At 30.7% G+C, this 14,821-nt stretch overlaps 1 protein-coding gene across 1 annotated transcript; it reads right to left on the bottom strand.

Moving 5' to 3' along the window:
- Positions 1-13,886: 13,886 nt before the first annotated feature.
- On the bottom strand, positions 13,887-14,746 carry LOC103833095 (23.5 kDa heat shock protein, mitochondrial-like). The gene is made up of 2 exons (XM_009109192.3): positions 14,565-14,746; positions 13,887-14,481 (listed from the first exon to the last, which is right to left on the bottom strand). Exons 1-2 carry the CDS (start codon positions 14,662-14,664, stop codon positions 14,096-14,098), a joined length of 486 nt encoding a protein of 161 aa, XP_009107440.1. The 5' UTR covers positions 14,665-14,746; the 3' UTR covers positions 13,887-14,095.
- Positions 14,747-14,821: the final 75 nt, after the last annotated feature.

Here is a 14,821-nt window from a genome sequence, read left to right as displayed (position 1 = left end):
AAGATGGTTTCGGAACCAGAAGAATGGCCAGCATTCGAAAGCTATCTGGAAGACATCAAGCTTCACAAAGGAAGTTTCCTCAACTCAGTTATCATCCATGTACCTCGGACAGCGAATCTTCGGGCGGATAGCCTAGCACGCAGTGCTAGGAAACAATTGTCTTTTGTCGTTCACATGGATGCGGAGTTACCGATTTGGTTTACAGAGTCAACATGAGTCTGTAAATTCTTTGCTGTCAAAAAAAAAAAAATAGTAACTACTAATGAAATACTTATATGAACTTAGTGGTATTTTCTTAGTTTACATCATAATTTCAAATTATGTTCTACATAAAGTCGAAATAAAAAATAAAATTCACTTTTTTTTACTGAATCTATTATGTTTAGAACATGTGATATACGTAAATGATAATACTCTAAAAATATTTGGAATACACATTCTACGTTCAACCTATCCTTCTAAAATTTGTAGAAATCAAAATCTACAGATTATTATAAATCTAAAATCTGTAGAAATTAAAATCTACATATTACTATAAATCTAGAATCTGTAGAAAACGATTTCTACAAATTTACTATAAGTCTAAAATCGTAGAAATCAAAATCTATACATTACTATAAATCTAAAAACCTGTAGAAACCGAGTTCTACAGATTTACTTTATTCTATGGATAAGAAAATCAGTTCTGAAAATATGAGAAGAAAATATTTGGAAATATTCAGTTTCCATATATGAAAAAAAATTGATTTTTAAGAAAAAATATGGGAAGAACATAATCGGAGTTTTTATTTATTTGAGGATTTTTAATTTTTAATTTTATTTTAATTAGTTTAAGTATTTATTATTTTTTAATATTTAGCAATTGTTTTGTTAATTGTAATTTTGAATTTATAATTGAAATTAAGGGTATTATTGCCATTTTGAAAATAATTAGCCTAATGGGACATAAGTATATGAGATTAGTATAATAAGACATAATTACCATTTTTTGCCTAAAAAACAATTTTCCCTAAATAATTTGTATGTAATGTGTGACGGTTTTGAAATATTTTTGAATCACATGTTACAATAGTATAAGCTGTTTGTAACACTCGAAATATAATATGTGACCTTAGATAAATATGCTATACTCATATTGCTTACTTTAAAGTATTAAAAGATGAAGGAGAGTTGCTAAAATGTTTTTGTTTACGTATATATATATATATATATATATATATATATTTGTACGGTAGGTAGGAGTTGTGATTTTAATTCAGAACGGTGTCTAGACTAGAGGCAAAACAAGACGTGCCAATCAAGCCACCTAGGAACCGACATGAACATATGTGCATTAAAAAAACCATATCTCACCATGAGGAAATAAGCAACCAAACTATTGGTCTAGTTCTCAACTCAACCTATTTCAATGCCAAGTGGAATCACCTCAAAACACAGCACAGACCAGAAAATTATGAAATCTATAAACCAGAGGTTCTCTAGTTCATGCAATTGTGAGTCACAGCCCACTCAAGTGGATCTCATCCCAACCATGAAGCAGCCTGCACCACTGTGTACTTTAAGGTGAATATATTAGTTATCCAAAAAGCCTGAAATCACAAGAAATGTCCACATGAATTTGAAGTTAAACCCATTTCCCAAAACGGGTCCAACTACTTCTCGACTTGCCTTATTTGGAATCTCACAAGTTCAGGCACATTAAACAATATTGTGGCAACAAAATAGGTATCTAAGCACTCATGAAACACATCCAACCATCTAGGAGAGCCAGACGTCCAGTTACCATACACCATCAACCATAGGATCATGATTAACACCGACTTGCTATATTCGGATACATTCACACTAAGAGTATCAATGCGTCAACGACTACTTCACCAAGATTGTTGTGTTTTCCTTGGATTCTTTGGAATGAAAAGAAAACTTTCTTATCCCCCTAAACCGTCCAGATAAAAGAGACATCATCTTCTCTTATTTAGCCAGATTTTCACCATTAAGCCCCCAATGGCTAGTTTTATTCAGTTATTGATTTCTTTCTTGTTTTAGTCCTTAGTTGAGTCGTTCCATGAGCCTGTATAAGCTCTGTTTTCTTCATTGTAAAGCTCCCAATTTTAGTCAGAAACATATTTTATTTGTTTGCCTTTGCAAAGAAACCAAAAACCAATTCTCTCAGCACTTGTGTGTGATTCATTGTGTTCAGATTTTTTTTTTTTTTTGTTCAGATTTTCTTGACTTATCAAAGCTCTTTTCCGTAGATTTTGTAGCGTCCTCAGTCCACCATCTATCCATTCCACCCGCTGATCAAGTCCAGAGAGAGTGTTGAACAACCAGTTGGCTTGGTTTCATCAAACCACTTCACTTCATTGATCATCCACCGGATTTGAAAGAAAGTGTTGTACAACCATGTTTCATCTCCCCTTCAACCATAAGTTAGACTGTCCATTTGGATCTTACATCATTTTGGTATTAGAGCTTAAAAGCTCTTGAATCAACTTCTATCTATCCTTTATCAATTGCTTGTTTTTGCTCTTTGTTTTTTTCTTAAACAAGAAAAATAAAAAAGATCGTTTGCTGCATTTCCTGTTTCGGTTATTTGATCCCCAGAAAATACATAACAACAAAAGTTGTGTTTCCATTCTTGATTTTGGTTGGTTAATTCTCATAAAAATAAAAATAAACTATAAAAAGTTATACTCCTTCGGTTCCTAAAAGATGCATATTATAGTTTTTCGCACTTATTAAGAAAACATATAAAATTGTATTTTCCAATACGTTGTTTTTCTGAATTAACTATTCCCAATAACTTTTACCAATGAGATTTTATTAAACACAATTATATTTTTTGAAAAGTACAATTTTTCATTAATTAATGTATTGAAAATGTAAAAAGGTATCTTTTTGAAACATTTTTTTTTCTCTAAAACATGAATCTTTTAAGAACGGAAAGAGTATTTATTTTCATTTATGTCTATTGCTTATTTAATTCAATTTTATTGTTCTTGATTTTTCATTAGCTTTTCATTGCTTGCACAAAGAAAAAAGAGAAAGAAGAAATAGTTGAATCATTTGATCCATAAAAAAAATGAAAACCATAAAAAAGGTCGTTTGCATTTTGTTCCTGAGCTAATTTTCATGTATTAATTATTATCATTCCTAAAAAGAAAAGCCAATACAATTTACCGATTTAGAGCATGATTAATGGGAAGAGACCCTAATTAGGTTCTTAATGAATATTTAACTAATAAAGTTAAGAACTCTTGTTAAGAGAATATTAGTTTGAGTGCTCCAATGGTAAAACTAAATTAAGGGATTAATTTTTTTTTTTATAAAACATTGTTTTATTATAGATAGAATTTATTTATTAAATGAAACATAGTCAAATATGACATTTTAAACATAGATTTTAAAATAAAAACATAAAAACATAGATTAGTAAAATAAACGATAATCATTTCAAAGAAGCATCCAAGCTCAGTTGTTATCTTGATTACGTCCAAATTTACGCCATATATATTCAACCAAATCATCTTTCAGTTGTTGATGCACTTGTCTATCATGAATTCTAGTTCGAACACCCATCATATTGGCGAGATTTGTATGGATATCAATAGAATACTTGAGATCCACATGTGAACTTCTGTTGCCTTCTTCTTGTTGGAATTGTGAAACATCAAATTGAGTGTATCCATCTCGTTCGTCTTCTACTATCATATTATGGAGTATGATACATGCTCTCATATATTTCCAATTTTGACTTTATCCAAAAAAATGTTGGATTTTTAATAACGGCAAATCGAGCTTGACTCCAAAAACACACTCGAATAGCTGCTCTCACATCTTTTTTTTGTCGAAAGAATTGAACTTCATTGGATAGTCGATCAACAATATGCATGAACAATGGCTTGTTCATTCTAAAGTGTCGGAATAAATTTGCAGGGTATGTTGGAGTTTCACTGAAATAATAATTCCATAAACGTATATGGCCTTCTTCATTATTTATTTCGATAAAAATTCGTTTTTCTTTGCCTTACTTTCATCTTCTTGATCACCATAATCAATGAACAGATTTTGGAGCGTTTGATCAAAATGCTGATCAAAATATTGATCGAAATTTTTATCAACTGATCCCTTAAAAGTATTATGGAAAGAAGATGTCATTTATGTGTGGAAATTGTTTTAGATTTTGATCAAAGAAAAGAATAAAAGAAAAAAAATGAGAAGGATAATGGAAAAAAAAAGAGAAGATATATTATTTAGAGATGTTCGTTTAGAGAATGAAAAACAAATGAAGAAGAAGAGATATTATTTATAAAATTTGTGTTGTCTAACTTATGGAAATAAATCAAACTTTGTGAACGATATAATGTGACTTCTCTATTTATTTTGTCACCTATTTTGTCATATACGTTTGAGGGAACATGGTTCTCTGATTTTTTGCTAGTCTGTGATACAACATTACAACTAATAGAATATAAAGTTTACAAACTTTACAAACGTGACTGATGACACACGTGATTTATGGCCTGGCCACAAGAATACAAAATAAAATTCCAAGACCTGCTTCACTCTTTCACTCTTTCAATACCTGAAAATTTCCAAAATAAATAGTTAAAATAAATCTTACAGTTACCCTCATTCACAACCAAATATTTAAAAATTTCTATTATTCAAGAACTATCGAACATAGAATCAACAGTTTTCTGCGAAACTAGTCTAACAAATAAGAAGAAGAACCACATTGAATGTATAGACAAGACACAACCAACAAAGATTCCATCAAGCAATATAATAAAGTAAACAAAATGTGAACCTTTATTCGTTCTGCTTTTGATTTATATCATCAGAAAAAGAAAACAATTAGTAATATAGTAAAGAGTAGCTAACCATTGGATCTACAAATACAAACTTAAAATATATGCTGAAATAAAATAATTTCTAACCAGAACAAGAAACACAAAGTTAAAATACAATAACTTCTGAAATACAATAACTCCATGACATAACCAGAACAAGAAACACAAACTTAAAATACAACAAACAATAACTTCTAAGCTGAAATACAACAAACAACAAACAACAAACAATCACATATATTAAGCAACACGAACTCGACACCTAAAACAAAGAAACTTAAACAGATGATCCATTTTCTTCTTACACTTATAGTTAAACTAATTAGACAACAAGTCATTAATGAGCTTCTTCTTTAGAGCTTCTTCATACTCAGATAATTGTTCTTTTTTTGCAATGACTGTCAAGTAGACCCATCTTTGTCATCCTTTCTTTCATAGCCGAATCATGCTGTTCAATGGACCACATACTCTGAAACTCAGACATCGCTTTCCCCTCTACCATCGTCTTCTTACCATAACCCTTTGCTGCCTTAACACCAGGGGGACGATTGGTTCCTTGATCAGCTTCAGCAGTCTTGGTTTCATTTGCGTGAGAACTTTATGATTGTGAACCGTCCTCACACTTCCTTTTTTTAGAGCTTACATCGGTTTTAGAAGAAGAAAGACCACACCATTTCTAGCCATTGCGCAGCTCCTTCCAAGCATGTTCAAGGTTGAATTTCTTATTATGGATGTTGAAGAAGATTTCATGAGCTAGTTTGAGAACATCATTCTCATTCTGACTGCTACTTTTCTCTTTGGTTGCAGCATCATACGATCCATAAAACTTGCAAATAAGGTCATTGATCTTGCGCCAACATTGCTTACAGTGATTTGGCTCTCTGTGTTCACAGCCTGCAACCTTCGGACTTGGCGCAAAGTAGGCTGCAATTCTTTTCCAGAAAGCACCAGATCTTTGCTCATTCCCTACAGCATGATCTTTGCTCGTGTTTAACCACGAGCTGATGAGCACTACATCATATGTTGGCGCCCATTTCTTTCATTCTCTACGCTCTGCAGGAGTGTCTTCTCTAAAGTTTGAATCTTCAGTACCTTGACTCCCAAATAAATGAACTTGTGATGAAAATAGTTCAACAATATCTTGTACTAAACCAAAGACACTATCTTTTTGACTATTAAGAAGTTCAATAAAATTTGACGTGTGCCTATATGGATTAGAAGCCATATCCGAATATGTCAAGGAAGAGAGAAAGAGAAGAACAATGTCTAAAAGATGATAAAAAAGAAAGGAAGGAATGTGTTTAATTGATGGAAGAGAAGCACAATGTTTAAAAGATGATAAGAAAGAAACGAAGGAATGTGTTTAATAGATGAAATAGAAGAATCAATGCAATCATCACAGCCAACCAAACCGATTTGACATATATTAACACATTCATCACACTACACCATCAATTTCTATCTAACCATAACATCTATTTATTACCTAACAAAACCATAATCTAGCACTAACCAAAACATTTCTTACCAACGATTTTCAGACCCGAATCAAAATCAATTCATTTCAGACAAGCATCAAAATCAACATCAATCTAAACATAATCAAAAACCACCAACGAATATAAAAAATGTTCCTTAAAACTTTAATCAATTGAACATATCAAAGAGAAATGTTTTATCTTTATTGCAATTGTAGTCCTTTTGTTTGGCGAACCTTGCTCATGTCTCTTGATCCATCCATCTTAAGACACAAAGACATAAACAAATAAAAAAGAATCACATGATTTATATATATATTAAGTTGAGAAAGTACGAGACATAAACAAATACAAGAGAACCGAGTTCTACAAACGAGATATGCTTCATACAAACGAGATGAAAATATCTATCATTTGAAAAGCAGTTCTTCCTAAGCAAGAGAAAATCATCTCAAATTGATCAAAACCGTTCTTGATTCTCAAGAATCTAGATCATGACACCAAGCCACCTAATGAGAAGTTACTAAACCAATAAGAACATGAATTAATAGACATGATGATCACTGAATGAAAATTTATCCATTGAGTCAAACAGTAAAGGAAAGGATCAAAAGATTGCGAAAGCTCTTCATCAACATCTCATTATCAGAAACGCAAATTGCATAAAGAACCGAGAAGATCGATGTTGCTGGGGAAAATCAAACCTTGAGTTTGCAGAGAATATTGATTGTCTCTGCAGAGAATTTATGATTGTCTCTTCAATGGAACTCGCATATGCAATTGAAGAACTCAGAATTAATTGAGAAAATTTGTGATCCGAACAAGAAGGAGCACAATCTAAGACATGCATAATTGAAGGATTCAAACATAAAAACAAAACAACATAGCTTTACCTTTCGATTCGAGTGAGCAGCAACATATGATTTTCTTCGTCGAGGAGAGCTACCAAGAGAGAGATAGAGATAAACGAAAGAATCTCGTTACACCTGTTTTTCTCTCTCTCAAATTCTCGTGCCCAATAAATGTTTAACACATGTATACATGAGACATATTTTCTATGCCTTATTTAGGATACATTCCTTCAGTTAAAAACAATTTTTTTTTTTAAAAAAAATTCCTAATTACACTAAAACACCCTCCTAAAAGACTGCGTTAATCATGGTCATAGTGCATCTTGACTTTCCATTCCAGTTTTTTTCCAAAATCTTCCGTTAAAAGCAAAAATGAAAATATCCTAGTTTAGTTTTCTATCATTTTGGTTGTACAATATTACATATCTTACTAGGGTTGGTCCGCGCTTCGCGCAGGATGTGTTTTGGTTGGTGTTAAGGTGAAACTATTTGTATGGTTTAAATATGTGTTTTGGTTGGTGTTGAGGCGAAACTATTTGTATGGTTTAAGTTGTTTGATAATTTGTATGTATGAAACTACATGTCATGGGATTTTGGATTATATATCATTGTCCTTTTGAGGTAGCGATGCTAGTTGCACTTTTAAAATTTGCGTCTAACAACTGCTACGTTTGATTGAATGTGTTATTTGGGTTGGTGGAAGTTATTTGAATTATTTCTTTTGATGGTTATATGCATGCATGTTTTCTTTCTTCTTCTTTTATTCGGTGGATTATTGGACAATTGTTCGCCAATTGTAACTCTGCATTATTGGCTTGAAGTTACATTTTGGATATATAATTTTTTTGTACGTAATTTGAATTTCATTAATAATGGAAGTGACAGTGAACACAAATTTCAATTTGACACAAATTTCAATTTGAATTTCATATACTTTCATATATTTTTTGTTTGATTACTTTTAAGCGAATCAACTACATCTTATTCTCCTATAGCTTATAGATGAAACGTGTTGACTGATTTTTTTATTTATTAAAGGAACGTGTTGACTGAATTAATTATGGATTTAGGTTGTTCCTAAGGGTTTGAGAGTGGATTCTTCTCCTAATTGTTTGGCTCCACACCTTGTTTGTTTTTATGAATAGCTAAACCTCTCTGCTGTGTTTTTTTACTATGTCTTGTGTTCTTGTAATACTACAGGTCATGCAAACTAAATGATTGTTGATTGTATGATATGGTTATTAATAATGTAAACAAACTTTGAAAAGAGTTAAAAATTACATATACTTGAAAAATAAGTTGTAAGATAAACCTATAGTCTGATGTTGATAATAATAATAATAATAATAATAATAATAATAATAATAATAATAATAATAATAATAATAATAATAATAATAACAAAATATAAATATTTAAATTAAGGATAAAAATAAAATTAAATACTCATTAAAATGTATTTTTTTACTTGTTCATCCGCCTCTCTGGTAGGTTTATCCTAATAAGTCAATAACTTTCACTAGATTGTTGAATTAATTTTTTTTGTGGTGATTGTTGAATTATTATTTTTTAAACATTCATTTTCTTCTTATACTATAAAATATCGTTTTTAATTGATTAGACGGAATTTTCAAAATTATTTGTAAACGTTTAACAGTCGTCTACGTATTGCCGAGGATTGAATTTGAGCTTCTGATATCTTGTTATTTTCATGAGTTAACATTTTTTATTCATTTTTATCATTTTAGGATGCATTTACATGTATATATTGCATTTATGTGTTCATTTGCATTTGATAGGGGCTAAATTGGATGTTTGAGAAGTTTGGGGTGAAATAGTGGGGTTATTTTTGAAAATTACAATTTTTGTGGCCGATTTGAAAATCATCAAAAGATAAGAGACCATTATGGAATTACGAAGAGGTCTACAGTGCTCCATCAATTGTTTTGGGGCTGATTCAAAATGACATATGTGGAAATCCAAGAGTTATGGGGTTACTATGAGAATAGCTGAAAGTTTAAGGACTAAGTGTGCCAATAAGCAAGAGTTGGCAATTGTTTTTCTCGAAGTACTTTCATCTGGATTTGCGACGGCAAGACCTGATTCCGGTGACGATGGCCGCAACGGAGCAATACATGACGACGAATGGAGCCCTCTGATTGGTATTTTCATGCCGGCGAAGCTTGATTCACCGTGGAGAGTTTTGAGTGTGACGACGTTGAGGAAGAAGCATGGATGAGTCTGTGAATCGAGAAGAAGACGCGGCGGAAGCAGTGCCTTGACGCGGAGAGCTCGTGTGTTGGAGACACGCTTCAGATCAAACCGCGACGGCGGAGCTCGAGCTGAATACATGAGAGAGCAAACTTCAATTTGGTGACGAATCCATCATTCTGTTTCTCCAATGGTGATGCAGAGCGGGTTTGATGGCAGCCGGGAAGAAAAGATGCCAAGAATCATACGGAGTGGATGCGATCAATGGTAGCGGCTCAGTGGCACCGCTGGAGACACGGCAAGCGTTGCAGCGTACTGTGAGAGATGAGTTCATCGAGCATAAGTGAAGCCCACAAATGAAAAGCCAAACAATATGGTCTATTAATGAAACACAACATTTAAACGTGTCGCAACGTTAGAAACCGACTTATCTAGCTGGCATCCTATGTGGCTTCATGAGAGTGAAGCAAACACTCTTTTATAATAATAATAGATTTTGACCCGCACTTTAAAAGCGCGGAGTTACCATTTGTTAAAATATTTTGATGCAATGAAAATTATAATTTGTATACATAATAGTTATATTTTTTTATAAAAAATGATATAATTTCTGTTTAATTTGTATGCTTTAATTTATCTTAAATGGACTAAAATTTTGGAAATTTCAAATTATTTGGACCCGTGTTATGGTAATCTATTTATTTAAAGTATTTATTAAATTGATTTTATTTTTATTAATTTAAAATGCAATAATATAATCCATATTATTAATCATTTCAAATTTGATCAAAACTTATTTAAATATATTAATATGTTTGTTCAACCCACCTCGTACAAAATCACAAAGTTATTCTGATATTTTAAATAAATATTTAAAATCATAAAAGTTTATGGTATAGGATTATTTTGAATATATCCATGAATTGTTGATTTTGATTTTGCGTTACAAATTTTTATTTTTATTTTTCAAATCAGTTAGCATTGTCAACTAAAAACTTTATACTAATAGTGTAGGCTGGGAAATAAAGTTGGGTACACAATATGAGTAGGAATATTTGTGTAGAAAATATGGAAAGTTAATATATTTTGTGGATCCAATATCGTTTAAAATAGTGTATTTGATGATCTTAGAAATGGAAAAGATATTAGTAAGTAATATTTTAGCAGAATAAACGAAAATTTATATATTTTGTGAATCCTAATATTTTCAAACTTTAATTTTGAAAAATCGTGGCTTTAATGATGTATAATGTTCCACAATATATTCCTAGTAATATATGCTTTGAATTATGGAAGTTATATATTTCCATATATGGTAAATCTTCGAAAAATTAAAGCACAAAATCGTGCTTTTCAAATTATTCCTAAGGATATCTTCACACAATCGGCTCGTATCTTTCCTAAATTGATGATAACATTCATAAATAATAACGAAAATGAGAAAATGCTTACATATTTTAGGATTTAGTTGGGATGCTTATAACTAAAATAGCTTCTTCATATTACACGGCATGTTACAGTGTAGGGTTTTTTCTAACTTAGGGTCTAGGGTTATACTATTCCATTTTACATATATATATCAAAGCAATACCGCACATTGTATTTTGTTACACATAAATGATCCTGTTTATTTTAAAAAAATAATTATAGTGATGGTGACATTAATTATGTTTTTAAAAGAATATACAATGTTTGATGATATAATAGCAATGGACATTATATTTTGGCATTATGTGTTGGGACATGTTATATGAATAAGCTAATTTCAGCATGAGAACCTTAAGTTATAAAACAGAAAAGTATAAAATATATCAACCCTGTCCAAACTTAAACCAAATATAATTTGAATGTGTATATGTAAACATGCTTGGTTTAAGATTTCAAATAAAGCAATACATTTGTTTAATTGTTTTAGATAATAATTAACGTTTTTATCTATAAATATAGGAGTGACATTCCTTTGTAAATAACTTAAGAAATCAAGGGCATAATCTTAGTAGGGATTCTGCTTTAATAGTATAGACGGACATTATATTTTGGCATTATGTGTTGGGACATGTTATATGAATAAGCTAATTTAAGTATAAGAACTTTAAGTTATAAAACAGAAAAGTATAAAATATATCAACCCTGTCCGAACTTAAACCAAATATAATTTGAATGTGTATATGTAAACATGCTTGGTTTAAGATTTCAAATAAGGCAATACGTTTGTTTTATTGTTTTTAGATAATAATTAATGTTTTTAACTATAAGTATAGGAGTGGCATTTCTTTGTAAACAACTTAAAAAATCAAGGGCAAAATCTTAGTAGGGATTCTGTTTTAATAGTATAGATGAACATTATATTTTGGCATTATGTGTTGGGATATGGTATATGAATAAGCTAATTTCAGTATGAGAACCTTAAGTTATAAAACATAAAAGTATAAAATATATCAACCCTGTCCGAACTTAAACCAAATATAATTTGAATGTGTAAATGTAAACATGCTTGGTTTAAGATTTCAAATAAGGCAATACGTTTGTTTTATTGTTTTTAGATAATAATTAATGTTTTTAACTATAAGTATAGGAGTGGCATTTCTTTGTAAATAACTTAAAAAATCAAGGGCAAAATCTTAGTAGGGATTCTGTTTTAATAGTATAGATGAACATTATATTTTGGCATTATGTGTTGGGATATGGTATATGAATAAGCTAATTTCAGTATGAGAACCTTAAGTTATAAAACATAAAAGTATAAAATATATCAACCCTGTCCGAACTTAAACCAAATATAATTTGAATGTGTATACGTAAACATGTTTGGTTTAAGATTGAGAAAATTACATGTTTACCACTTTCATGGTACCACTTTTCATTTTTACCATCACTGATTCACTAATGAGACATTTTCAAAAATACCTTATTCATTAAGTGGTAAAAGACTCTTATGCCCTTATTATTTATATATATAATAAATCATTATTTAAATAAAAAAATAGTAAAATAATAAAAATAATAATAAAAATAAATAAATAAAATAAAAAAATAAAAAAAGAAAAAAAATGTAAATTTTTTTTTTATGTTTTCGAATTATACTTTTTCAAATTTGAATTTTTTTTCGAATTTTTTATTTATTTTTTTTTCAAATTTCTTTTTGAAAAACGAAAATTATGTTTGAAACTATTTTTAAATTTTTTTATATATTTTTTAAGTATTTATATATTTATTAGAATCATAAATTTCACATTCCAAAAACCCTACCCACCCCTCAACTCTAAACCCTAAGTCTAGATTAGTTAACCCTAAGGGTATAGTTGTATTTTACTCTTCATTAAAAGTGAGGGTAAAAATGGTTAGTGTAAACATGAAAAGTGGTACTATGAATGTGGTATTTGTGGCAATTTCCCTTTAAGATTTTTAATAAGGAAATACGTTTGTTTAATTATTTTTTAGATAATAATTAATGTTTTTAACTATAAATATAGGAGTGGTACTCCTTTGTAAATAACTTAAAAAATCAAGGGCAGAATCCTAATAGGGATTCTGCTTTAATAGTATAGATAGATATATATTTTATATTTGATAAAAAAAAAGATAGATATATATTTGAGAAAAAGATTAGGATATCACCAAACCAAGTTTTTGTTTCCAAACTAGCACTCAAGGCTCAAAGTTACAAAAATAGGTTTCATTAAAGAGGTAAATATACACTTATATCCCTTGGGTTAATTAATCCAAACCTTTAGAGTTAAGGGGTGGGAGTTTTGGAATTAGAGTTTAAAATTTTATAAAATAAAAAATAAATACTAAAAAATTAAAAATAAAAATTTTAAAAACAGTTTCAAAAAGTATTTTTGAATTCTAAAAAGAAAATTTGAAAAAACAATTTAAAAAAAAGAATTTTTTAAAAAAATTATTAAAAATTTCGAATCTGAAAACATATAATCTGAAACTATAAATTTTTTTTTTATTTATTTTTTTATTTATTTTATTTATTTTTGTTTGTTTATTTAATCTTAAACCAATTGTATTAGAGATATTTTACCCTTTAATGAATGTTATTTTTGTGACTTTCTTCTTATAGTGCCATTTTTGAGATAAAAACTTAAAAGGTGCTATTATTGACAATTGCCCTATATATTTTACTAAGTTGTTTTTCAGCTGTTTCACGCGGGTTTTGTTTATTTAGCCAGTTGGTGGTGGTTTGTTAGGTGAATGTATTTCTGAGAACGTTTTGTTATGTCCAAATATTGTGGTAAATACAGTGGTTATATGTTTATGTGTCGTCTTGTATGCATACTAGTTTATTTATATTCTTGGAACTATTAGTTTCTTGATTGTTTATCTGGCAATCTCTTTGGTATATATAAATTTTGATGTTGCGGAATGTAAAGAGTCTTTCTGCGGTGGTCTTGTTGTTGCTAGGATTAGCTTTGAGTGGTAGGTCCAGAGAGGGAATGGTGGAAAAAATCTAGGATTAGCTTTAATAGATTTTTGTGGCCAGATTTATATACTAAAAATCTTAATCCAACAGTGGAGAACCAAGTTCACAGAAACGATCAATTGACAAGTACGATCACAGAAATATTCCAAGAAACTGGATATAGTTCAATAAACCAAAGGAGAGAGAAAGCTTCAACAATTCAAATAGAAGGTTGAAAGTAGCAAAGAGTAAAGATAATGAAGAACTTTTGCAGAAACGTAGAGGAAACCTCTAGTCGACCTTAATGTGGAGAGGATTGTTAAGGTGTAGCTGTATGATCTTAGGAACCACCACTTTTAAGACGCCGTTTTTCATCTCCGCCTTTATCTCATTCGCCTTGTATTCTTCTTGGGGCAACTCAATCCTACTTGAAAACTTACGTCCTTCCTCGTGCTCTTCTCCTTTGATCACAAGTGTATCCTGTTCCAAAGAAAGCTTCACATCCTCTCTGCTAAGCCCCGGCATATCAATCCTCACGTGTAAGGCATTCTCCTTGTCTTTGACATCCCACCCAAGTCTTCCACCCGTTGCTACAACCAGAGGGCCTTCTTCTTCGTCCTCTAGGGATTGAATCACATGGCTCAAGCTCATGGCTGGTGTAATCAGATCGTAGAAGCCTGGAAGTGTAATCAGATTCAGATCCGACACTTGTTCCGTTATATATAATAATAACAAATGAGAGGAATTAGACCTCGATTACCTGATTTGGTACTGAAGAGGCGATAAGCAGCCGCCGGACGAGGGACGACGAAGGTAGAAGAGAGAAGTCTCGTGAAAGCTAGACGCGATGTCGAGGCCATTTTCAGAAAAGAGAAGAAGGTACGAGGAGCAAGGAGGGTAAAGTGTTAATGAGGGAGGGGAGGGGTGAATTATATAGAAGAAGGTTCTAGAAGTACGTGGTCCGCAAGTAAAATACGTATAAGGAGTAATAACTCTTTTCGACCCTAATTAAAAGTT

The sequence above is a fragment of the Brassica rapa genome, chromosome A10, assembly GCF_000309985.2.
Source record: "Brassica rapa cultivar Chiifu-401-42 chromosome A10, CAAS_Brap_v3.01, whole genome shotgun sequence".
Taxonomy (NCBI): domain Eukaryota; kingdom Viridiplantae; phylum Streptophyta; class Magnoliopsida; order Brassicales; family Brassicaceae; genus Brassica; species Brassica rapa.
This window is presented reverse-complemented; position numbering and strand designations above follow the sequence as displayed.

Excerpts from the sequence above, each read along its gene's own strand:
- LOC103833095 (XM_009109192.3), bottom strand. The coding sequence starts at position 14,664 with ATGGCCTCGACATCGCGTCTAGCTTTCACGAGACTTCTCTCTTCTACC. Across the intron at positions 14,482-14,564 it reads CCTCTTCAGTACCAAATCAG|GCTTCTACGATCTGATTACA; the intron begins GTAATCGAGGTC and ends TTACACTTCCAG.